Below are 27,303 nucleotides of genomic sequence, written 5' to 3'. Positions count from 1 at the left end.
GTCCGCCTTGTCACAACTTGAGGGTTCTGCCACGGGGAACCTCAGCTTTACGCCTCCCAACCTTCTCCTTGCTTGCGTTTTGTCCTTTCACTCCTGTTACCGGTTTTTCTTTTACTCTATCTCCGCACTTGACCAGCCTCCGCCACTCTGTGAAGGACGCACTCCACAAACAGATAGTTTGGGGCGGTGAGGAAGCGTGCTCCTACCCCACCCTTCCGCTTCCGTCACCTCGCCTATCTCCCGGAAGGCAGCCGGGAGCCCCTGAGGTGGCGTCCTTCTCTCCACATACAGGGAAGGGAGCAAGTGTGGGACGCACACAGGCAGGAAGTCAAACGGCCTAACAACACAGAGCCTTTCTGACAGACAGATAAGTCAATACCGCCTCATAATCTTAAAATGAGGAAAAAATAAACATATTCATGTCTCAAATACAGGGGGCCCTAACTGGAGAAGGGTGGACGCCAGGCTCGAAGTTATTATCAAAGAAGTCAAACCAGAGCACGGGAGAAAAATCAATATGTTATGCAAATTAAATATATATATATATATATATATATATATATATATATATATATATATAATTGCTCCCACAAGATGGGAGGGGGGTTGGGGAAAAAAGTACAAGTGACAGAGGCCGTGGATTCTGGAATTAACCGAAAGTGACACCGAGCAGTGCAGGAACGTGGCAAGTAATGACAAATGTCCCTTGAACCAGAATCTGTCAACATACGAAGGCTCAACCTTCCAACAAGTCCCTACGCTTCACAGCTCTGTGTCTATCGATCCGAGGCAACAACCGATTTTAGAGAAAACTGGTGCTTTGTGCAGTGTCCCAAGTCAGAAGTGGTGATCTGGATTTTCTGGTGAAACGGAAATAAGGGGAGACAGGCTCCGCGAGGGCAAGGCTCGCTTGAACGTGAAACTGCCAGAAGCTCCCTACCAGGCCCGAGAGACACGCGGGGCGACCCCACGCGAACCGCACGCTTACCAGTTTGCGGACGCCCTCGCACCACACCTCTCCTTTCGCGGGCTGCTCGGCATACAACGTAATCCCTAACAGTCTGCCAAACAAAGTGTTGAGGCCTTCCATGCACGCTCCAAGGGAGAAAAATGGACAATACAAACTGGGCTCGATATTGTACCTGAAAGAAAGAAAAGAGGTTCAATGGTATTTTTGTTTACTGCAGTTTCTTAGGGTAAATCCAGGGAACTCTCCATGTAAAACCTAGGATCATGGCAGCTAGAAAATTGGGATTGAAAACAGAAAGGTAGATACACACACACACACACACACACACACATACACACACACACACATATTTTTTTAATTTGAGAGAGAAAGGGTGCGAGCAGGGGACAGGAGAGGGGGAGAGAGAGGGGGAGAGGGGGACAGAGAGAGAGAGAGAGAGTGAGAGACAGAGAATGAATCCCACACAGGCTCACGCTCGGCATGGAGCCCAACGCGGGACCTGATCCCACAACCCTGAGATTGAACTGAAATCAAGAGTTGGACACTCAACCAACCGAGCCACCAAGGCGCCCTCAGAAAGGTATATTTCTATATCTTTTGAGGGATTTTCAGAAAAAAGGCAGTCCAGTTATTCTTAGTAGTAAAAGTAGTAAGTAGTAATTCTTAGCATTAAGAATAATTTTAGGAGTGCCTGGGTGGCTTAGGTGGCTAAGTGTCCGACTTTGGCCAAGGTCACGATCTCATGGTTTGCAGGTTCGAGTCGGGCTCTGTGCCGACAGCTCGGAGCCTGGAGCCTGCTTCAGATTCTGTGTCTCCCTCTCTCTGCCCCTCCCCCGCTCACACTCTTGTCTCTCTCTCTCTCAAAAATAAACATTAAAAAAAAAAAACATTAATTTTAGTAATGAGCAATTAAGGTAGACACACCATTCTGCAATCTTCATCCCTTTCAGGTTATTTACTTTCACTGACTTAACTAAGCAATCTATCTCAATTACCCACATTATACACATTCCTTTATGTACACCTACAGACAAATCTGACCAGTCTGAGCTAGAATGGTAAAGTTCCCGTTACAAAATATGGCATATTCTAAAAGTTTGTGACTTATATCGAATAAATAGCAAACAAACCCAAGACCTGAGGCATACTGAATGAATTTAAATTTCACCTCTAGTAGAATATTTGTTAGTGGAAAAAAACCTCTGTAACATACATAATCAGATCTTAATTTGTCTGTTTCACTATTATACACCTTAAACGAAGCACAACATACTGGCAAGCGTAGTTATTCTTCACTCGAAAATGACTTTTTATGTCCTCTTCCAACATAAAGCAAAGCACACCAGGATACGTGATGCAAATGTCCATTTCTGGGTCATTCAGCCAGGCCAAACTTTACGACCACAGCTAGAAAGAATGGTCCAGAGTAAGAAGAGGTGCTTGTTCTGTGTCCCCTCCATGGAGTTAACAGAACATGTACTTATGGTGCAGAAGGTAGCTGGAGTTGTGATGAGCGTAACTTGTCAAATCACTATGCTGTGCCCCGAAACTACCCAAGCTCTTGCGTGTCAATTGCACTTCAATAAAAAATAATTAAAATAAAAACATCTATATACACAAACTTACACGGAAAACAGACGCAAACTTATGCTTACTACTAAATGGGGGCTTGGATTTAGTGAGCAAGTGTAAATTATACCACAAGAGAGATTTTGGCTTCAGAAATCCACAAATACACAACGTAGTTCCTGATCGATTTTTCATAAAAATAGACTCTCGCTGGTGAAAGGTACGTCGGCAGCCCAGTGCCCTCGCTCACTGATTCGCACGCTTGCGCAGGCTGCCGAGACAGCTGCTGGATGCTGGAGGTAAGGAATGGTTGGGGAGGGGGGGTGCCTGTAAGGAGCTCACTGTGAAGGAGGCAGACAGGTGGAGGGAACACCCTGGTCTTCCCGGCCTGGAGCAGCACAGAGTAGGTGCTCGAGGTACGGCGGGAGGGCTGAGTGAACGACCTGGACAGCGGGACAGCAAGAGGGGTGATGGCTTCACTTGCGGAGGGCAGCGTAGAGACAGGAAGGGGTCACAGAAAGGAATTCAGAAACGGGAGTCTGCTGGCTGGGGTGCGGATGGGGAAAAAGGGCAGGGTCGAGTAATAAAGAAATTCCAGGGAGAAGCCACAGTATGAAGTCATGAAACAACCTGGTAACTTCTACACCAGGTGGCTAATCAGGAGCGAGTTCAGGATGCTGGGGATAAACGGGAAGAGAGAGGGAGGCACACGTGGGCAGGGTCCAGAGAACTGAGGGCCCCACGCGTAAACCTGAGCGGTTGGGATCTTACATTGTACGCACAGGGTCCCTCAACCTTTTATCACGTACCCCAATCGCTAAAAGAAGTTCTGAGTATTCAACCTTGATACATGTATATTTATAAATCACATGTGCGTGCTGTGGTTCTACTACATTCCAAGACAAAAAAAGATCCATTCTTACAAGTTGAAATAAAGAAAAATAAATCTAAACAGAATTTCTAGTGCCGTATGCCCATACTCTCAGGGAACTGTTTACAGATTGGGAAACGGGAGACTGCCTCCGCAGGCAACAGAGAGGCAACGCGATGCTTTCTGGAACGCTGCAAGGTGGACACCGTGGCAGGAGGAATGCAGGAGCGGCGGAGAGAAAAGACGGTAAACTAGGGTCCGAATATAAGCAACGGCGGTGGGGCAAGGATGAAGAGGCAGTTTTCGATTTGTTTTCGTTGGAGATGAAAATGTTCGGGGCTGTGTGAGCGAGAAAGGAAGGTCTAGAGTAACACACAGGGTGCTGGCGTGAGGAACTGCACGCATGGGATGGCACAGTCACGAACCAGAGCACCAGGCACAAAGAAAGAAAGGAGGGAGTGAGGGTAGGTTTGTGGGAGAAGAAAGGAGGGTGGGGTGCAGTCGGGGGAGAAGGATGATGGATTCGCGGAAAGCAAATTCAATTCTGGAGACACTGGCTGTGAAGTGCCCATAAGATGTCAGACGCTCAGGATGTTGAAACTGAGACTTGCTCAGGTGTCAGTCAGAGCCGTAGGAGAAGAGCAGTCACTGGGGAAGGGGCCCAGCAGCGGATCTTCCAGATGAAGAGACGCAAAGGAAGACAGAGAAGAAAAGCCAGAGCTGTCAGGGCACTGAAAGAAGGGACATCATGGAAACAGGGGAGAAAACGTGTTGTAAAAGCAGGAAACAATGGAGGCTTCCGGTGTCTGGTCCGGCACGTAAGGAGCCTGGAAGGCATCGCTCCGTCCCAAAGACAAGAAAAATGCTCAACCAACGAAACATCAACAACTCTTCTTGTATCCAGCAGAGAATTGAGGTCACAAACTGCTGCCCCCCAAATTATAAAGATGCTTGTCTGCTACAGAGAATCACAGTTCAGAGAAGTCTCCAGTATATATAGACTAGCACCAAGGAGGAAAATTTAAACTACAATTGACAAATTGCTGGAGGCTCAGTGTGGACAAATCGGAGAAGTCGAAACTCTAGGGAGGCTCAGTTTAAGGGAGGATCCCCACACTTGTATGAGTTTTTACCTCTGGGGGCCCTACCAGGTTCTCACAAGATGGAGAAAAATTCTCCCAATGCTTCCAGCAGGGGGAAGTAAAAAACTGGCATTTTGAAATACACCAGGGCACTGTGTTATTCTTAATAGGCTGGCCTCAAAAGAAACGACCTTACCAGAGCCTAACTTACCTAGAAGAAAAGAGATATCCAACCCAATCCCCCTGTCTCATGAAAGCAGAAAAGGGGAACTGAAAAGCACTTGTGAAAGTCAGAGCCCAGGGGCACAGGCTCCATAACAGGCTGAGACCCGATCACAGGACTACAGAAGGCATCCCCTCCCCCACACCCTCACCACCAGGGCAAGTGGGGATCCTGCAAAATAACAGGAGAATACAACTGAAAAACTGCACATCTCACACCTTATTAAGTAGAAGTCTCCAGGGAAACCCAAACACAACATGGGAGACAGAAAAGGAAAAAAAGAAAAGAAAACGTTTGGCCTCTGCTACCGCAGCCACTATGAAAGCAAACAAAGCCTAACTAGCTCGTAGCCAGTGAGTAAATCATACCCAACTTTCTGCAAACCATTTCAAGTCACGATCAAAGACGAAGGCTACAGCCTGAAGAAACAGAACAAATGTTCAGGTACATTGGAGACGTCAGAATAACCAGACTGAGAATTCAGAACGGCGATGACTGACATGCCAAGGGGTCGAGGGAAACACACAAGATTCATGGGTCGTGTAAACAGCCAGAGGGAAGCCCTAAAAAAGAATCAAGAGGAGACGCTAGAGACGCCTAACAACGTAACACAGAAGAAGGCGGCCTCTGTCCTGCTCATCGGGAGACTGGGCGCGGCCGAGGAGGCCACCCGTGAGCTTGGAGAAAGGTCAATAGAAACCTCCAAGGGTATGACGCAAAGAGAAAAAGGATGAAGACAACGAGAAGACCCAAAGAATTGTGGGACAGTTACAAAAGAGGTAACGTCCGTGTAACGGGAATTAGAGAGGAGCCCGCTTTCAAGCTTAGAAGGAGCGGAGCCAGGATAAGGGCGGGCCCACGTTTGCTGCGCTAACGAGGCAGGGCCCTTCCTGCCACTCCACAGGTCGTCGGCTTTTCCTGCTCTGGCCCACGGGACCGTGAAGAACCCATGGCTGTGTGTGGGCTGCCGCGACGGGTGCCTGGCTCCTTCCATTTGGTTCTGTCCTCGCTGTCCGCACAGCGCTCCCCTCTCGGTGATTCTGTCCTCTGGACTGAGGGTCCTTGGCCTCCATGGCCTCCCGGCTCTAATTAGGGGCTCTGCCAGGGAGACCAGCACGACCCACTTGCCGACCCCGCGGCTCGTCTACAATTTGGAAGCTCCTCCAAGAAGGGAGCTGGGGCCCCTGCGGGGCTCACCTGTTCGTCTTCCCTCTTTCAGGGAACGCGGGCTGACATCTGAGCGTCACTGCCTCATACTTTTGATCAGACTGTGTTTAGTCGTGCAGGCAGGAGGTAAATTTGGCTCCTGTTACTCAAGGTAGGGCAGGAGTCTCCTTGTATTTGAGGGCGCCTGGGTGGCTCAGGGGGTTGAACGTCCGACTCTCGATCTTGGCTCACAGTTCGTGAGATCGAGCCCCGTGTCAGGCTCCAAGCTGTCGGTGCGGATTCTCTCTCTCTCCTCTCTGCCCCTCCCCCTACTCGTGCTCTCGCTCTCTCAAAACAAATACTTTTTAACAAAAAAGAAAAAAAAGAAGTCTCCTTACATTTGAATTTTAGGACGGTTGATGCTCAAAAGGGAACACGAAACGTATACCTTCTCGGGGGTGAGAAAAGGGAAGTCATCGGGAATGCCAAGGCTATTGCTACGACGTCCAGTGGAGGGACTCCACAGCCATCCCGGGCAGTACGGTGGGGAACCAGAACACAGAACTAAGATCGTCTAAAGAAAAGAAGGACCTTAGGATCCAGAGGAACTGGCTGGGTCTGGGAAAACACATAAACTGGAGGAGCGGGGCTCCAGAAAATGCTTCCGAGCAGCACGGGCAAACCAGAAGAACACGAGACGTAGAAGCAAAGGGAAGCGGGGGACGGCACCGCCATAAACTCCCTGCACTGCCCACTGCGCCTCTGGGGGCCCCGCCTCGACGTGACTTTGGATAGAACAGGAGTGCCTTCTTCTAGAACGTGCGAGAGTTTTACTACGTGTGGTGGGGTGTATTTTTAAAGTTCGGGGGGTGAGGAAAAGAATTTCTGTATCTAGAAAGAGGAGAGGGGACTGGCTAAGAGCACCAGGTTGGAACCAGGAAGCCTGAGTCTGAACCGTCACCCTATGCCGCTTGCCAAGTGACCCTAAGTGGATTACTTCCTTTACACTATCTCAGTTTGGTCACCTGTGAAGACAGGGATCGGACCACACCGACTTCACGTGGCGTGGAGGTTTCAGACGAGGTAATCCACAAAGCGTACAGACCAAACATTCAGTAAGTATCGCCAAGCTGATGAGGAGGGAGAACGGAGGAGGCACCCACCTGCGCCCCATCTGCTGATCACAGAGACCCTCTTCCGTACGGGAGACACTTGGCCACGCTGCAGCCGCGGCGACCACGCACACAAACCTGCCGTGGCGGCCACACGCGCCGGGCCTTGGCCTGGCCAACCTCAGCACTCCGAGAGCCCTGGTGGCAGACGCTTCCAAACTCGGCCCCGAGATTTCTCAGTTACGTGAGTCACCAATTCCGTCTTCTGTGTCCGTTAGCTTGAACTGGGTTTCCATCAGCAGGAACTGAGAGGCTCCTAATGTAGTAGCCACCGTCTGAACTTAATGGCTTTGGAAAAGAGCTCTTATAGGCCATACAGCCCAGATGTTCACATCGGGCGGAGCGTCCTAAGGGCTGTGGCTAACTGGAAGGTCCCTATTTGAGGGCTGGCACCACTAGCTCAAAATGTCACTTGTCTGGGTGAACAAAAGAAATATGAAAATGGAACTTAGTTTTATGGAAAATAAAGGAGTCGCTTATGTGTGATGATACTGAATCAATCTAGACTGACCTTAAAGAAAAAAATCAAAAGGTCAAGCGCAAACCACAGACAGAACACGAATAAACAGAAATAAAAATTAACCACACAGCACTCTAAACTAGAAAATCTGATTTAAAAACATAACTCATGGGGCGCCGGGGTGGCTCAGTCAGTTGGGTGTCCGACTTCAGTTCAGGTCATGATCTCACGGTTTGTGAGTTCGAGCCCTGCGTCGGGCTCCGTGCTGACAGCTCAGAGCCTGGAGCCTGCTTCGGATCCTGTATCTCCCTCTCTCTCTGCCCCTCTGCTGCTCATGCTCTCTCCGTCTCTCCCCAAAATAAACAAACATTGAAAAAAAATTTTTTTAAACATAATTCACGTTTTGATTGCCTGAAAATAAAAATAAATACAAAAGCAAAATAAAAAAAAAAGAGAGGATTCTGGGACGATGCCAAGCAGGAAGCACCAGCAATCGGTCTTCCCACCTAGACCACAAGTGCACTCGTAGAATGCGTCTGATGTAGCTATGTTGGAGCTCTGGAGTCTGTGGAAGGCATTCAGCTTCCAGGGGAAGGCCCGGAGCGCAAACTGGTCACTTTGAGCTCCCAGCACGGCAGCGCCTACCTATTCCCCATCCACAGCCACAGGGCAGACAGCTGCACACCTGCTCCTGGAGCAGCTTATACACACAGCTCGTGGGGTTAGGGTGGGCAAAAAGGACTCTGTCCCCCAAACGGCGGGGATCTGTGCTCTGAGGGCCGATTGCTGCCTCTGATCCCAGAGGTGCGGACAGGCAGACAGCCACTGTCGTACCTCTCCCCCCCACTGTTGCAACCCTCCCCCTCCAGCTCAGGTGACTTCCAGGAGATATAAAGGACTCACGCTTTTTTTCCTCCTTTTCACTTTTCCCCTCCTCAGAACCAGATATCAAAGAGTGGGACATTCAGAAGCAACTGCACGTATGAGGAAAATTGGAAAGTATCTGCACATGTCCCCAGAAAGGCTCAAAACAGACCTGAGAAAACATTAAGTTTACACCTCAGGCTGATCCCCAGCAGAGAAACGGACTACAACAACCGAAGCCACAAAAACAATATACTAAAATTATAATTAAAAAGCCAGCAAACACTAGAGAAGTTTTCAACAACAAAAAAGTATCACAAGGCATACAAAGAAATAGGAAAGTGTGGCCTATGCAGAGGAAAGAAAGAATTCAAATTCATCCGTCTCTGAAAAAGACTGAATGGCAGATATACTAGACAAAGACTTTAAAGCAACTGTCTTAAAGATGCTCAAAAGCTAAAGATGTGAAGAAAGTCAAGAAAACAGTGTGTGAACAAAATTAAAATATCAATAAAGAGACAGGAAAACCTAAAATGAAACCAAAAAGAAATTCTAAAGCTGAAAGGCACAATAACTGAACTGAAGAATTCACTGAAGGGAAGCAAAGGCAGATTTGAGCAGGCAGAAGAAAGAAACAGTGACATGAAGACAGGAGAATGAAAATTATAGAGACTGATGAACAGAAAGAAAAAGGATTGAAGTAAAGAGAGCCTAGAGACCAATGGAAAACCATAAAAAGGACCAGCATACAAATCATGGGAGTCCCAGTAGGAGAAGATAGAAAAGGGCAGAGAAAACATTTGAAGAAATAATGGCTGATAAGTTCCCAAATTTTAAGAAAGACAGGAATATAAATATCCAAGAAGCTCGAAAAACTCCAACAAAAATGAATTCAGACACCCAAACCAAAACAAATAATAATGAGACTTTCAAAAGCCAAAGATGAAGGATGAATCTTAAAAGCAGCAACAAAAGCAAATCATCACATACAAGGTATATTCAATAAGATTTTCTGCATATTTCTCATCAGACACTTTGGGAGGCCAGCCAATATATTCAAAGTGCTAAAATAAAAATATTCAATCAAGAGTCCTATATCTGGCAAAACTATCTTTTAAAAGTGAGGGAGAAATCAAGACATTCCCAGATAAACAAAAGCTGAGGAAGTTCAAGACCACTAGACCTGCCCAGCAAAAAAATGATCAAGGTGAAATTTAAGGACACTAGACAGTAACTGAAACCATATGAAGACATAAAGATCTCAATTAAGGTAAATGCATGAGAAGTTACAAAAGCTAGTATTATTGTAACAATGGTAATTGTAACTGTATTTTCTGTTTTCTACAGGACCCAAGAGACCAACCAATACATTTAAATTAAAAAAAAAAACATTAATGTAAAATCTAATATTACTGTAACTTTGGTTTGTAACTCTAAATCTTTGAGTTTCTACATAATTGAGGAGACTAATGCAGTTGAAAGAATTGTTGGTTTATGTTGTTGGGCACACATGTGTAAAGATGTAATTCTGTGACATCAACCACTGAAGGGAGTAGGGACAGAGCTGTGCAGGTCACTTTTCATATGTTATTGAAGTTAAACTGCTGTAAGTTAAAATTAAAATGTTATAATTTTAGGATGTTAAATATAATCCTCATGGCAACCATAAGGAAAATAACTATAGAATATACACAAAAGAAAATTACAAAGGAATATAGACATTTCATTTTTAAAAAAATTCAACTGAACACAAAAAAAGACAGAAATGAGGAAAATGAAGAAATAAAAGTCTATAAGCGACAGAGAAAACAAATAGCACAATGACAGAAATAAGTCCTTTCTGATCAGTACTTGAAATGTAAATTGATTAAACTCTCCAATAGGAAGACAGAGATTGGCAGAATGGATAAAAACACATGATCCAACTAAATGCTGTCTATAAGAGACTCACTTGAGATTCAAAGACGAATGGGTTGAAAGTAAAAGGACAGAAACACATAGTCCATGGAAATAGTAACCAAAAGGGAACAGAAGTGGTTATGCTAATATGAGACTAAATAGACTTTAGATCCAAAGATATTAGAAGAGAAGGAAGGCACAATGCGTCAAAGGTTCAACAGAGCAAGAAGATGCAACAATTAAAAACATGTACACAATGACAGGCCATCAAAATATATGAAGCAGAAATGGAGAGAGCCGCAGGGAGAAACAGACAGTTCTACAATAACAGAGACTTCAAAACCCCACTTACAATAATGGATACAACAAGACAGAAGCCAAATAAGGAAACAGAAGACTTAACGCCATAAACCAACTAGATCTAATAGTTATATACAGAACACTCCATCCAATAACAGCAGCACATTCTTCCTACATGCACATGGGACATTTTTACAGGATGGACCATATGTTAGGCCACAAATTAAATCACATTAGATTTTAAAAGGAAGATATCATACAGAGCATCTTCTCAGGTCACAACAAGATGACGTGAGAAAACATGAAAAACTAAAACAATCACAAACTGTGGAAATTAAACAACAAACTTTTAAACAATCAATGGAGAAAGAAGAAATAGCAAAGGCAATTAGAAAATACCTAGAGATAAATGAAAATAAAAACACAACATACCAAAACTTATGCGAGATGGCAAAAGTGGTGCTAAGGGGGAGATTTATAGCTATAAACGCTTACATTTAAAAGAGAGAGAGATCTCAAATCAGCAACATAAATTTACAACTTAAGGAATTAGAAAAAAGAAAAACGAATCCCAAAGCTAGCAGAAGGAAAGAAATAAAGATTAGAGATAAATGAAATAGAGAACAGAAAAACAGAAAAAAAAAAATCAATGAAACCAAAAGCTGTTCTTTGAAAAGATCAACAAAATTGATAGCCTTTAGCTAGGTGGACTAAGGAAAAAGGAGAGAAGACTCAAATTACTAAAATCAGATACAAAAGTGGGGGCATTCCTGCCAATTCTACAGAAATAAAATTATGAGAGCACTGTGGACAATTATACACCAAAAAAACTGGATATTCCTAGAAACACAAAAGTTACTAGACTAAATCATGAAGAAATCAATAAACTGAACAGACCTATAAACAGTAAGGAGATTGAATCAGAAATCACAAATCTTTTAATAAAGAACCCTGGACCAGATGGATTCACTAATGAGTTTTCAAGAACTAACACCAGGGGCACCTGGGTGGCTCAGTTGGTTAAGCATCCAGCTTCAGCTCAGGTCATGATCTTGTAGTTGTGAGTTCGAGCCCCACGTTGGGCTCTGTGCTGACAGCTCAGAGCCTCGAGTCTGCTTCAGATCCTGTGTCTCCCTGTCTCTTCGAACCCCTCCCCTCTCATGCTCTCTCAAAAACTAATAAACGTTAAAAATTTTTTTTAATAAATAATAAAGAACTAACAATCCTCTAAACTTTTTCCTAAAATTAAAAAAGGAGTACTACCTAACATTCTATGTTAGAGAGCATTACCCTGATACTAAAGCCAAAGACATTATAAGAAAAGAAAATTATAGGACAATATCCTTGATGATCATCAATGCAAAAATCCTCAACAAAATATCAGCAAACCAGATTCAACAGTAAACTAAAAGGACCATACACCACAACCCAGTGGGATTAATCCTGGAATGCAAGGATAGTTCAACATAAGAACATCAACTGATGTAATATGCCACATCAATAAAAATGGAGGGAAAAAACCTGCGTGATCATCCCAATTGATGCAGAAATTGATGTTGACAAAATTCAACACCCTTTCATGATAAAAACACTAAACATATTAGGAATATAAGAAAACTACCTCCATGTAATAAAAGCCAAATATAAAAAACCCACAGCAAACATCATACTCAATGGCAAAAACTTGAAAGCTTTTCCTCTAAAATCAGGAACAAGACAAGGTTGCCTGCTTTCATCACTTCTATTCAATGCAGTACTGGAAATTCTAGACAGAGTAATTAGGCAAGAAAAAAAAAATAGAAGCCATCTAAATTGGAAAGGAAGAAGTAAAATTATCTTTTTGCAGATGATACAATCCTATATGTAGGAACTAACTAGCAGTATGATTTATAAGAAGTAATAAATTTAGCAAAGTAGCAAGAAAACAAAGTCAATACAAAAAGAATCAGCTACGTTTCTATACATGATGAACAACGTGAGGAGGAAATTATAAAACAACTCCATTTACAATAGCATCAAAAAGAATAAAATACTTAGGAATTAATCAAGGAAATGAAAGAGCTGTACAATGAAAACTACAAAATACTGCTGAAAAAAAATTAAGGAAGACATAAATAAATGGAAATACATCCCATGTTCATGGATTATAAGACTTAATACTGTGAAAGTGTCAGTATTACCCAAGGCAATCTACAGATTCAGTGGGATCCCTATCAACATCCCAATGGCTTTTTTTGTGGAAATCGAAAATCTCATCCTAAAATTCACATGAAATCCAAGAGATTCCCAAACAGCCAAAACAATCTTGAAATAGAACAGAACTAGAGAACTCACACTTCCTGGTTTTAAACCTACTATAAAAGTAACACAATGGACACAATGTAGCACTGGCCTAATGGCAAACATACACCCTTGCATATACAGTCAAATGATTTCCAACAAGGGGGCCAAGACCATTCGGTCTTTTCAACAAACCGTAATGGGAAAACAGGATACCTACATACAAAAGAAGGAAGGTGGACTGTTACCTAACACCATATACAAAAATTAACTCAAAATGGATCAAGGACCCAAATGTAAGACCTAAAACAAAACTCTCAGGAGAAAACATAAGATAAAAGCCTCGTGATGCTGGATTTGGCAATGGTTTCTTTTTTTTTTTTTTTTTAATCTTTATTTATTTTTGAGAGAGAGACAGAGCGTGAGCAGGGGAGGGGCAGAGAGGGAGGGTGACACAGAATCCGAAGCAGGCTCCAGGCTCTGAGCAAGCTGTCAGCACAGAGCCCAATGTGGGGCTCAAACCCATGAACCGTGAGATCATGACCTGAGCCGAAGTCAGACACAAATGACTGAGCCACCCAGGCACCCCTGGCAATGGTTTCTTGGATATGAAACTAACGTTTCATAACGTTAGGCAACGTTCATAACGAAAGGCAACACAGGAAAAAATAGACAAACTGGGCTTCACCAAAATTTTAACAATCTCTACATCAAGAGACACTATCCACAGAGGAAAAAGGCAACCCACAGAATGTGAGAAGATATTTGCAAATATTTGCAAATAAAGGATTAATATCCAGAATATAGAGAACTAAAACTCAACCCAATTCAAAAATGGGCAAAGGACTTGAACTGAAATTTCTCCAAAGACATACAAATGACTCATAAGCACATGAAAAGACACTTAACATCAACATCTGCCTCAACATTTGCAACAAATGCAAATCAAAACTTCAGTGAGAAACTACCTCACACTCATTAAACAGTCATAAAACAGTCACTACCTCACACTCATTAAAACAGTTTATGCAAAAAACAAAAAACAAAAACAAAACAAACCAAACAAAAGCCAGAAAACAGTGATGTTGGTGAGGATGTGTTAAAACTGCAACACTTGCACACAGTTGGTGAGAATGTAAAATGGCACAGCCACTGTAGAAGACAGTATGGTTCCTCAAAAAATTAAAAATAAAATTACCATATGATCCAACAATTTCATCTCTTGACATGCAACCAAAAGGAATTGAAAGCGGGGTCTCTAAGAGATATTTGTACATGCATGTTCACAGTATTACTCATAAAAACTAAAACATGGAAGCAATCCAAGTGTCTGTCTACCACTAAGATAAGTAAAATGCGATGTACACACACACACACACACACACACACACACACACACACACAGAGGAATATTACTTGGCCTGAAAAAAGAAAAGGATTCTGCAATGTGCTATAACATGGGATGAACCTGGAGAACTGAAATAAGCCAGTCACAAAAAGACAAACGTTGTCTGATTCCACTTGTGTAAGGTACTTAGAGGCATCAAAATCAGAGACAGAAAGGAGGGGCTGGGGGAATTGCCAGGGGCTGGGGGAAGAGGAGAATGCGGAGTCAGTGTTTAATAGGCACAGGGCTCCCGAGGTACCACACGAAAAGAGTGAGGGGATGGATGGTGTTGTGCAACAGTGTGAATGTACTTAATACCTCTGAAGTGTACACGTAAATATGGCCACGACAGTGAGTTTTCTATTACGTGCATTTTAACTTCATAAAAAAAGGGAAAAGGGAAAAAAGTAAATAAAAGAGAATAAAAGAATCTAAACCTGAAAATTAAACCTTGTTAGCTTATAATAAACATGTACATTATCTGATTAGGTTTGTAGAAAAGAAACACAGCAAAGCTAACCACAACACAGGCTGTCAATAACCTGAAAAGACTTCTTGACTTACCCATAAGTGGAATTCAGGTAAAATTCAATTAGACAATTTAGCTTGGAGAGAAAAATCTCAGTACAGATTATGTTTATATAATACTCTACAGACAACTCCACTTCTGTATAAATTATTATGGATGCTAAAAAGCGAATGGTTTTAAGCTGAAACGAGTCAGAAAAAAATGTATTACAAAGTCATATAAACTCCCTGTTTAAAAAGAAAAATCTCAAATAATATCCCCTGGCTCACTGTGCCCACCGTCCAGGGGGCATAGTAACCACCTCTTGTGTATCCTGGTTTTATTCGTGTAGACATGTTTACACACGAATGAGAGTACACACGTATACAGGACAACAGGTGTACATACAAACACGAAGCACATACACATATAATGCAAACAGACTCACACCGTTCATGCCATTCTGCAATGGACTTGTTTAACAAAAACAGGATGTGAGACACCGTCACTTTCGGTACACAAGGCTCCGTCTGGGTCTCTCTTGGGGGCCATCCATGACAAGCGTCTGCCGGGCCTCCTCTGGGCCGCCACCGGCTCTGATGCACGCGGATGGGGACGCAAGGCCAATGCTGCACCTTTCAAAGGGAGCGTCCTTTCCCTGACGCTGTTTGGAACAGCTCACACATGCTGATCATACAAGAAGCCAGACTGAACCCTGTTTTCGTCGATTCTGACTTCCCTACGGGAAACACCCCCGCGTGACCCTCCCTGCACTGCTCTGCCTCTGCTTCTCCCGAGCGAGTCGGCCTGCTGTTGGTTCATCTCTGCGACGGAAGGTCCTTCGGCGACCAGCCCTGTCACACTGGGCAGGCCTACCTGCGGGACCCATCGCAGAAGCGACCTTGTTGCGAAGAGCACGAGATGCTGGAAAAAGGTTCTTCAGGAATTTAATTTTATTTATTTTATCTTAGTTTGAGATTTTAAGTTTTTACACGGGATTCCAAATCATCCTCCAAAACACTGTATTAACTGACATTCCTATCAATTGTGTACAAGAATGGGCAGTGTCCTCCCTCTTGCTAATGGAACTGTTGTGTTCATCTTAATACTTTTTTCTTTGGCTCCGTGGGCAGCATCTTCTTCTTCTTTCTGGTCACTTGGTGTTAGCAATCCATGTTTCCTCCTCTGGTGGCTATCTCTCTCACTTTTGAAAACACTTAAGCATCGGGCACCTGAGTGGCTCAGTCAGTTAAGCATCTGACTCCGGCTCAGGCCAAGACCTCCCGGTTGGTGGGTTCGAGCCCCGCGGCGGGCTCTGTGCCGACGGCTCGGAGCCCGGAGCCTGCTTCGGCTTCTGTGTCTCCCTCTCTCTCTGCCCCTCCCCCGCTCACGCTCTGTCTCTCAAAAATAAACAAATGTTAAAAAAAAATTTTTTTAAACACGTAAGCATTTATTTGTTCGTTCATCAACTGGAAATAATACCTACTATCACCCATGATTCCTGCTATCACATCATCCCATTTCCTATTTCACCCTCCCGATCTGTTCTCTTACTGTATATAGATGTAGGTGTAGCTATATTGATGGGTCTTTTTGTTAATTTTACCAGGTGCCAGAAAGGGGGGCTGGAGCTAAAGGCCTTTATTTTGCACCACGTACTGGGTGTCTCTAAGAAAGCATGCAGTGTGGGAGCAGCCACGGTTAGCAGCCCGGAGGAGGAGACAAATAAGCAACCCTGTGCTGTAGGAACACTACTCTGGCAGGAATAAACAGGACGGAGTCTAGAATACAAAGATTCATTATGATGAGAGATCAGAGGAGATCCAATACGGCGAATAAGTCCATTTCCCCCTCGATGTAATCTACAAAACCAAAACTTATCCCTAAGTCACAACGATGATGATGGTGGTGATGATGATGATGGTGATAGCAACTAACTGTCACTGTGTCACTGGACTAATAAGCCCATCAGAGTATATGTACCTCATTTAAGAGCAAAAACAATCCTGCAGGCGATATGATTACCCCCACGTGACATGATTTACATGAAGCCTTACGGGAAGGGAAGTCATCTCCCCAAAGTTCCATGCAGTAAGGAGAAGGGCTGAGGGTTTCTTTCTAACGGGATGACAATGCTATGGGAGTCGAGAGAAAACGGTTCTGGTTGGTACCTTGGTACTGAAGTCCTTTCCCCAAGGACTTGTTACAAGTTCAAGTAGTAAAGGGAGACTGCACGTTCATTCTTAGCCACAGCTCCCAAACCGCCATGACAGGAAAGGAGCTCCCGATCACAGCCGGGGTGTCGGAGCCCTGAGTGCACTCCTAAAGCTGCCAATTTAGAGAAGAGAAGTAAAAGGGGAAAATGAGAGGGTGATGACAAAGGTAAGAGGGAGTCGGGGGCATGTACTGAAGAGAGAATTTTAGGAAACAGGAAATGGTCAGCAATGTCGCAAACTGCAGAGGCTGTGGGGTTTTGAGGGCTAAAGTGAGTTACTGAACTGTATGACTGGCCGGAGGCCGGGCCCTCGGGAAGACCAGCCGGACGGATTATCAGGGCTAAGACTCAGACTCTGGCCATTAGAAGAGGAAGCATCCAGTGTGGACCACTGCTGGGGGAGGTCTGGCAAGAAAAAACAAGGGCTACAGTCTCTCCAAGGGTCAGGGGAGGGGAGGGCAAATATTTGTTGTTGTTTTTTATTTTTTTTAACGTTTATTTCTTTTTGAGAGAGAGAGATAAGAGACAGAGTGCAAGCAGGGGAAGGACAGAGAGAGAGAGGGAGACACAGAATCCGAAGCAGGCTCCAGACCCTGAGCTGTCAGCACAGAGCCTGATGCGGGGCTCCAACTCACGGACCGCTGGATCATGGCCTGAGCTGAAGTCGGGCGCATCACCGACTGAGCCAGCCAGGTGCCCTGGAAGTATTTGTATTTTAAGATGGGGATATCTTAGCACCTCAGCAAGCACAGGGAAAGAAGTTAAGAGAAAGAAAGAGATTGATGATATACAAAAAGTTAGGGTAAGCGATCCCTTTTTCTTCTTTTTATATATAATAACATATAATTACTATTATATCAATCCCTGAGATGCTTTACAATTTGCAGAGCACTTTTGCATCAAGAGTCTCCCACACTCCTTACATAATTCTGTGAGCCAGCCAGAGCGAGAATTACCGCTTCGTTTTACTTGAGGAAACGGAGGCCCAGAGAGGCTTGTCACGGCACCAGGTGGTCTAGGAGAGAGAGCCCTGAAGTTACAATCCTGGCTCTCTCTCTCCCTGGTGCTGTGCTTCGAGCAAGGCACTTGGCTTCTGGAGGGGTCTCGATTTGCTAACGAGGGAAACGGAGACGACGCTTCCCGGCTCCCCTGATGGCCAGACCAGGCCTGCGGAGACGCTGGCACGGTGCCCACCGCACGGACTACAGTGGCACTGGCGGGAAGGTGGAGGCGGGGCAGCGAGTACTCACGAGTCACCTACTACGTGCCTGATAACTCCTCGAGGTGGGAAGGGCCTGGCACCGTCGGTTCACAGAGCAGGATCCCCAGGTGAGAAGGGGCGTAAGAGCGGTGCTCAAAGGGCCGGGAACAAAGACAGGCCGCGGCTGATTCTGCCCGCCACGGGGGACAGGATGCCACCGTGAGGGTCAGGGAGAAGTTCCAAAAGGAGGTGGCCTCCGGGGCAGAGGTCGAAGGACGAGCTCCCCGGTGAGGGCGAAGGGCATTCCTGGAGAAGGCGGAGCACCAGCCAAGGCTCACGGGTACCGAGGGCCCACGAGCAGAGGCTGCCCACGGCCGACCCGGCCACCTGCCACAGCCGGAGGTCCCGCCACCTGCGTGCTGCCCCCACCCTCCGTGACTCCCGCAAGCGAGAGGCGATTCCTGCCTGAAGAGCAGCCACGACGGGAAAAGGTCCAGCGAGGCGGGGAGAGACTCGAAAGGCCCGAAGGGACGTCCAGCGGCCACGGGCCGGGCCTGACACACCGGCCCTACGACACACCGGTCCCGGGGCAGCAGGCCGATCCCGCGGGCCCCCGCCTTTTCTGCTCTCGGCTGGCACCTGCCACACGGTGTGAAATGACACCTAGGCCACTGAACCCCTCGAGGACGTGGGGCCAGAGGCCGGCCAAGCCACGGCCCGCGGCCGCGGCACCGGGGCGGCCACTTTGCTTCTGAACACCTGTTCAGGGCATCGCCGGGCACAACTTTCCTAAACGCACAGACACTACGTGTCAGAAACGCCTCCTCCACCATCTAGAGACCGCAAAACGGCAGAGAGGTACTGCGGGGACATGGAAAACCTATGGCCTCTCAGAGCCACAGTCCAGCGTGCAGGGCGTGAAACGGGTGTGCTCTGGGGACTTATTTACTGTGTTATTGCCGTCTGTGTCACCTGTCACTCAGTCATTGCCACCCCTCTCGTCACCTCAAACTCTCTTACGGCTTCACAGGAGAGTTTTACTACCATCTGCTGTCAAGAGGGTCCCACCGGTTTGAATCCGGACACGAGACCTGTCTGCAATCCGCGTACGCTTCTTCCCCAGCTGGAAATCGGAGGAGAATCACTGTTAAGCCACCGTGGCGGCCAAATGAAGCGGAAGAGATGCTCTGCTAGTCGTTCTGGTGAGAAATAGGAGGCCCAGGGGTTTACAAGTTCTCGATTTGCAGAGAATTAGAACATATTATAATCAGCAGGGTACTGGTATAAAATGAAATCTTTCTGATTGGGAGCCCTAGGATTTAGCCATATCTCAAAATCCCCATCAGGAACACTAATTATCACTGAAATAAGTACAGAAGTATTAGAGACTTTCAACTGAAGAATTCTTTGTTGTTGAGGGCTTTTTTAAAAAAAAAAAAATGTATTTATTTTTGACAGAGAGAGAGAGAGAGAGAGAGAGAGACAGAGCATGAGTAGGGGTGGGCGGAGAGAGGGAGACACAGAATCCGAAGCAGGCTCCAGGCTCTGAGCTGTCAGCACTGAGCCCGATGAGGGGCTCGAACTCATGAACAGTGAGATCATGACCTGAGCCAAAGTTGGATGCTCAACTGACTGAGCCACCCAGGCATCCCTGAGGGTTTTTTTTTTTTTTTAAAAGAAAAGATCAATGTATCACTGTACTTAGGAAGTACAATCTATGAGTCAGATTTATATTTCAACCTGTGATGCACGTGGGATTATAGAAAGAACTTGGATGTTATTTCTAAACACATCTTGGCATCGAACGTCGTGAAAACACAGAAACACAATTAAGTGCAGCCAGTGGATCCTGGTTGAAACTGCAGGTAAACATAGGCTTCGGTCTTCCCCGGTGCTACTCAGGAGGTTGAGCGAATGTCAGAGAAGCTTTGCACCGCATGGCAAACACTTAGAGAGACTCACCACAGCAGGAACGAGACAGCCGGCCGGAGGGCGCGAGTGGGCGAGGGAGAACGCACACAGGGTAAGAGCAGGGTATGTGACGATGCCATCAGGGCAACTACTGACTTTAGCAAGAGAAAATGAAACAGGGTGTTTCTGGCATCAGGAATGACTGCCTAAGCATGATTTTAATGTGATAGTTGGATGGTGTTTTAAAATGTTTAGTCCTGAGAGCCATAGGGGAGAGCTACCGTTCCATCCGGTTAAACCAAGGTGAGGCAGTAAAAGGTGTCCGACGCCGAAACCCGTTTACCCTTCAGGCAATTCGAACGTACTGAAAATAAAGAACAGAGAATAAAAACGCTCTGTTTTATAAAGAACCGGCCATTGCCAGTTGTTTCTATCTCGCCTTCTGAGGCTACAGCCAAGAAAACCTCTCCAGCCAAACTTCCTGGTAATCGGAGAACAAGGTTCCTTAATGGTACAGACGGGCTGCTTAGTTCACCGGAGATTGTAGTTAACATAAATCAAAACTGAAGTTCACAAATACAGTACGATTCCATCATCACCCCAGAGAAGTGAGAAAGTAAACGGGCGGGCCTGGCGTCCGGGAGAGAGGATGTCCACGTTACAATGCTCTGACTGACTCTGGTGACAGAACCGCCACCTCAGAGGCCGGAACCACATCTTAGGACAGCCGTGGGACCTCTCTCACGCAGCTTATTTGCTACATTAATACATACAATTAGTCATCCCTGAACTGCAACGGTAAGACGAGACAGAACACCCAAAAATGACGGGGGTCCCGTCACATCCAGATGGGAGGAAGCAGCAAAATGACGCTACAAGAAAGCGATCGCATAGACCCAGAAGTCTGGGACATCTATAAGACAAGCAACCTGGTGTCTGCCACAAGGTAATAATACAAAAGAGATGGGGGGCTGAGCTGGGGCAAGGCGTGTGCTCACCTGCCGCAGAGTCAGAGATTCGGGGGACAGAAAAAAACCGATAGAACGTGTAGGTCTTGGGTGGACCCTGGTTCCAACAAGCTGCCTGGGAGAAAACGGACCCAATACTATCAAGGAAACATGAATACAGACTGAGTATCGGGTGGTGCCAGTGAACTGCTGTGAACCTTCCTGGGCAATGACGGTGCTGGAGTGATGGACGAAAATATCCATATTCTTTAGAGGTACACAAGAAACACGTTGAAGTGAAATGACATGAGGTCTAAGGTTTAGTAACAAGGAAGAAAGGATGGGATGGAGGAAGGGAGGGAGGGAGGGAGGGAGGGAGGGAGGGAGGGAAAGAGAGAAAGAAACAGAAAGAAAAAAGATAATGAAGCAAATATGGCACAGTTTGGATAGTTACTAAATTTGGGAGATGAAAACATGGGGTTACCTACATTATTCTTTTTTTTTATGTTTTTTAAATTTTATTTTTGAGAGAGAGAGAGAGAGAGAGAGGGAGGGGCTGAGAGAGACACACACAGAATCCGAAGCAGACTCCAGGCTCCGAGCCATCAGCACAGAGCCTGATGCAGGGCTCGAACTCACTGACTGTGAGATCATGACCCGAGCCGAAGTCGGACACCCAACCGACTGAGCCACCCAGGTGCCCCTACCTACGTTATTCTTTATACTTGTCTTTATTTTGAAAGTTTTCATAATAAATGTTACTGGTTTTCAACACTGTCAGCACCAAGTTCACTGCACATACACTAGCCAATAAACTATACAATTTCACACATCAAACATATCTTTATTATCTTGAAATACCACAGAGTCATCTGTCTGTGAAAGTTCAGGGTTTCCTGAAGAGTTTAAAACAGAAAACATTCCTATTTCATTATGTGAATGAATGCTCTCGAACTTTTGAGAACACCCCTTAGCAAAGAATAGACAATACTGAATTCCACTTCCCAATAATATCTACAAAATATCACCAAAATTAATGAAGTAATACTCACTGAAACTCACTGTTGGCAGAAGAGAAATAAAGTTGACCAGCATTAAAAACAGACATCAAACACTGCCAGGACACTTGAAACAACTTTAAAATGATTACCTCTAGGGGACAGGGGCAAGGGGGAGTGCTGTGAGCAGGGACGGGTATGACACCAAAAATTTCTCAGTGAGTACTTTTTAAAGTTGTTGTGACTTTTTGAACCATACGAATGTACAGCCTGTTCAAAAATCCCATGTAAATTTTAAATAAAATATCTGTATATATACTTTTCATAATTTAAAGAGTGACTTTTCAGGGTGCCTGGATGACTCAGTGGGTTGTGCGTCTGACTTGGGTTCAGGTCATGATCTCGTGGTTCATGGGTTCGAGACTCGTGTCGGGCTCTGTGCTGACAGCTCGGAGCCTGGAGCCTGCTTCGGATTCTGTGTCTCCCTCTCTCTCTGCTCCTTTCCCGCTTACCCTCTGTCTCCCTCTGTCTCATAAATAAATGTTTTAAAAAGTTTTGTAAAGAATGACTTTTCCTGTGCCATGAAGACTCCAACACTAAAACTTGAAAAAGAAAATTAAGATTTTTCTGTGCTCTTTAAGATTTCCATCGGTCACTCATGCCTCTATTTCCCAGGACCAACCCTGGGTGGTTTGAAAACACGTTAATTTCTCACCTCACTTGTAATAGGTTCTTTCTTTAGGCGAACATTTAAGAAACTTGAAAGGAATCTGAACATAAAAGCAAAAAAAGAAAGGTCCCAGGGGTTAACTTGAAGAAAAACTCAAACCAAGGAAAGCCTTCTATTTTTTGTTTCGTGTCAAACCACACATTTATTTAAGTCTTTACTTGAAAGCAGAGGAATTTAACAAGGATTTAGCAGTCCTCACGTCATTCCGTCCTTCCAACCTCCAATCCAAACTGTTCTGTTTTCGCTTTCTTTTCTCATCCATTACCTGTGCCTCTCAGCCTACTCTTGTCAATTAAGATTACTGAAATCTCAGGCCAAAACTCAATCATTTGCCTTTTAAGCTACTGAAAATCGATGTTTAAACCCCCCGATTCTTACGATCCCCTCTGAAGCATTTCGGCATCCCTTTTCTTGGTTCTTTGAAAGGAGTTAAGAGCCCAACACATGACCTAGTATGGACACTTGAAGTAAATTCAGTAAAGCCCCTGGTGGATACCAGGTAGGTTATACTGTGTTCCTGGAAGAGCTGGCGATTTCTTAACTCTAAGAACCAATAAGCCTGGTGGAAACTTCTGTCAACAAACGAGCGCAATGAAGACCTCCCAGAGGGTTACCCGCTTCCAACAAATCTGGTAGATGAAAAAAGCCATTCACGAATATACGGTATGATATCCTCTTTACAACTGGATTGCTTTTAATAAGGATTTCCGAGTACTGCTTTGGACACAGTCTTGAACAGTGGCTATTCACCAATAATGCATTTGTCGAGAGTCCAGAGTGTTTATTTCACAAGTAACCGCAAATGGAAAAAATAAGACAAACTTTGTTCTTAAGAGCGTTAAGGTACGGTTGACAAGACGTGTTGAACACAGGGGACCAAAGGAACACGTCGTTAAAGGTCAAGGGTGCCGCGTGGAGGCTGGGAAGTATGGTGGTGATGGGAAGCACAGAGGCTGTGGCAGACCCGGAGGTGTCGTGGACTCTTGGCGAAATTTCACAAGTGAGACAGCAAAGGAAGGCAAAGGGAACACTGTTAGCTGCCAGACACAGGCTCTGTCTGAGACACAAAGGGATCTAAGTGCCAGACGCAGGGTTTCGGCTGGCTGAGGAAAACTGTAAAGGAAGAGGAATGGGTGGGAAAGACCAGAAGGGCAGGCCATACCCAGCAAATAACCGTGGGTGGGAAAGACCAGAAGGGCAGGCCATACCCAGCAAATACGTGCACGTATTCATTGTTAAAGAAAAGCAGGCTGTGACCAGATGAATCCTAGAGGCCATGAATGACGGCTGCAATTCTATTTTGAAGGCAGTAGCCTTCAAAAGGCTGTGGCCTTCAAGAGGAAAGCGACCCGAGGTGAGCTGCCCTGCCCGCCAGACACAGGGTTTCCTCCTCCTTGGACAGAGTGATGCTCTGGGAAGCAGAGGCGAGGGGTGCTTCCCTGTCCCTGTGTCCCTTCTCTATCCTTAAAGGCTTGTCTGATGAGCATTTTACAACTAATTCGACATATTCATTACACTTGAGACGAGTGTTTTCTTAGAGGAGACTTCGGAGGGAAGGGACCACTCCTTCGAAAGATTTTAAAGAACACGTAAAAAGCATCTCTTAGAGCAGATCATCCTCTAGAAGAGTGTCCCCAGAAGGCCAATTCCATATAATCATGTTATTTTAGTACTCATAATAGCAACATTATCTCATTTCATCCTGACCTACAAAGTAGGGACTGTCATAACCCCCATTTTATAGATAACCTTGTTGAGAGGCTTAGAGAGGACAAGGAACTTTCTTTCCAAAGCTCATGGATACCTCATTAGCGGTGGAGACAGGACTCACACAGGCCTCCCAGACTTCAGGGAACATACTCCAGACCACACTGCCATGCTGCCTGGGGTGTTACCACTCAACAATTGCCCCGCGTGGACGGTAACCCCCGTCTCTGTGGCCAGTCCAGAGGACAGAGAACTCCCAATCTATCTGCGGGCTCAGAGATCCCTAAGGACTGACTCTAGAGTCAGTCAGCAACACAAAGACTTCGCAATATTGTACTTTCGGTAAAAACGGAGAAGAGAAAGTCACCACCTTTTATTCAGTATCTTTTATTTAAGATTACTATCAAACTTCTCAGGGATCTCCTACTCCTAATTAATGCTTATACTTTGTAATTGATGATGTCTTTCCAAGTCTTCAAATATTCACAAGTAATTTCCACAGAACCACCACCTGGGCATCCTACACTTACAGAGTAAAGCTAAATAACAAATAAAAATCACAGAGCAAAACTCAGGAAGAAACAAACACATCTAATTTACATCACTTTCCATGAACAAAAAATTTTAAAAACCTTATATAGATATGGAAAGCATTAATAAAAAAAATTAGTGTTCTCTTACAAATAACCAAACCAAATCCCTCTTTGAAAAAGTTTTAGAAGAGAAATGATATGTTTTCTGTAACGATAAGGAGCAAGGTCTGAAGTTCCACAGCCATAAAACGCACCTGTGAAATGACTACATTAAGCTATAACATATTCTGGGCACTCACTGTGTATCATAATCAAATGATTACAGATTTTGAATGACAGCTTATGTGCTTCCACAGAGAAGGAGGCCTGTGCTGAGTCTGAAATATATGTATAAAAAACAGTAGCTGACGAAGTATTAGGAGACAATCTGCTTTGTAAGTAAGACTTGAATAATGCAGAGGAACAGAAAGACTTTAGAACTGAATACCAATCAAACTTAAGTATATTATTATCATGGTGTATGCCAACATGCTTTAATGGAGAAAAAGGCACAACACTTATTTTCGTCCACTACCTAAATCAATCTTAACTCTCGTGGTTAAAGCTGAGCAGCTCAAGAAGGAGCTGTAAGAGAAAAATGTTAAAAATCTGTTGAAGGGTAGGATTTGGAGGTTTTCAAAAATTCCTAATGCATATATAAAGTTGCTTGGGACATAAACATTTCTAAACGTGCTCACTTTGTTTTTTGGGTTTTCTCGTTTTGTTTTGTTTTTAGATGTGTTCACTTTGAACGCTTTTTATTTATTTTTGGGACAGAGAGAGACAGAGCATGAACGGGGGAGGGGCAGAGAGAGAGGGAGACACAGAATCGGAAACAGGCTCCAGGCTCCGAGCCATCAGCCCAGAGCCTGACGCGGGGCTCGAACTCACGGACCGCGAGATCGTGACCTGGCTGAAGTCGGACGCTTAACCGACTGCGCCACCCAGGCGCCCCTAGATGTGTTCACTTTGAACAGCCCTCCATATTTCTTGGGTTTACATGCAAATATAAAAATGACAGAAATAGGGTGTATTTAGGGGGGAAAACAAACATACCCCCTAGTTTGCCATCATATAATCAAAGAGGAGACTATGGAACTGGAGGAGGACTTAAATCAAGTTAACTGTCCTAAATCTTAATTTCACATGTATCCTTCCAGATGTGCCAATAATATGTTGACAATATGTTCAGATAAAAATGAGGAAACATAAGAAAACCGTATGTCACCATCCCCAGTACCACTCTCTTCCTTCCTTAGTTCAACATATATTTGCCGAGCACCCAGCCCGGGCCAGAAACGAGCGACAACCAAACTTCCAGCCGCCGAAACACTCCATCTAGTAAGAAAACCTGGAAGTGACTCCCAGGAAGAAGCCAGATTCTAGACACCACACAGAGATATTTAAAAGTTTTAAACCAGGAAGTGACCCGAGCCATACAAGTATAGACTTTGGGGGAGGGGTAGACAATACCAAGGCTGAGAGCACAGGTGTTAAACCAGACGAAGAATGTGTGGGCAAATGTTGGCAAAGGCCAGGGCAGGGCGCGGACTTGAGCGTGCACGGGCTTCTAATGCGGGCAACTGAGTGAGGAGATTACTCACGTTGCACGATTACTGTACAAAGTGCTCAATACACAGTTTCTTTCTTCCTTCTCATTTATAAGGATTTCTCAAAACAAAACAAAACAAAACAACTTACCTCTCTGCACGAATCACACCGCTGTAGTAGGGGGGATCCCAAGGCATTAATTCCTACAATGGAAAAATCCATTGCTATGAAAATTATTGACTACTTCGCAATTTTTACCAAGAATTTAGCCAGCTTATAAGATGTAAACCATTATATCAGGTAAGTTTTTTAAAGACCCTAAAAATGCCCACCTCTTTATTTTGACTTCCCTATAATCAATGAGTACAAAGGCATAAAAAAAACAATGTCCCAGAATTTGGGGGGAAAGTAAATAATGTACAATGTCAACTTATAAAAGTCAACATTAATAGATTAAATTAGCCATGTTGAAATTTTTCCCAACATGTAACCCACATATTTATCCATAAAACATACTGCAGGTAAGATTAGGGCTCTAAAGGTAAGATTAGAGTTCTTTCTAAATCTAAGCAGGAAGCTTAGGGTGGATCCCCAAAATGAAAGCAACAATTTCAAGTGTAACGAAGGGAGAATTAACTCTAATCGTGGCAAAGAAAATATGTCATAAAGAAGCATTGTCCTAATAGTTGGTTTTGACAACTGGTACAGAATACTGATGGGGAAAAAAGCCTGAATCCCTG

At 44.7% G+C, this 27,303-nt stretch overlaps 1 protein-coding gene across 4 annotated transcripts in view; it reads right to left on the bottom strand.

Moving 5' to 3' along the window:
• MIPEP (mitochondrial intermediate peptidase) overlaps positions 1-27,303 on the bottom strand; it is a 163,805-nt gene that overhangs the window by 105,918 nt on the left and 30,584 nt on the right. For all 4 annotated transcript variants that reach the window (XR_009250138.1, XM_058689855.1, XM_058689869.1 and 1 more), the window contains exons 10-11: positions 26,714-26,766; positions 989-1,142 (exon numbers count right to left, since the gene is read on the bottom strand). Coding sequence is in view for 3 of the 4 variants with exons in the window: in XM_058689855.1 (XP_058545838.1) it covers positions 989-1,142; positions 26,714-26,766 (207 nt within the window). In the remaining variant the exon portion in view is untranslated. The remainder of the gene's footprint in view (positions 1-988; positions 1,143-26,713; positions 26,767-27,303) is intronic.

The sequence above is a fragment of the Neofelis nebulosa genome, chromosome 1 (genome assembly GCF_028018385.1).
Source record: "Neofelis nebulosa isolate mNeoNeb1 chromosome 1, mNeoNeb1.pri, whole genome shotgun sequence".
In the NCBI taxonomy this organism is placed as follows: Eukaryota; Metazoa; Chordata; class Mammalia; order Carnivora; family Felidae; genus Neofelis; species Neofelis nebulosa.
The sequence above is the reverse complement of the archived record's forward strand: the minus strand, read 5'-3'. Positions and strand labels throughout refer to the sequence as shown.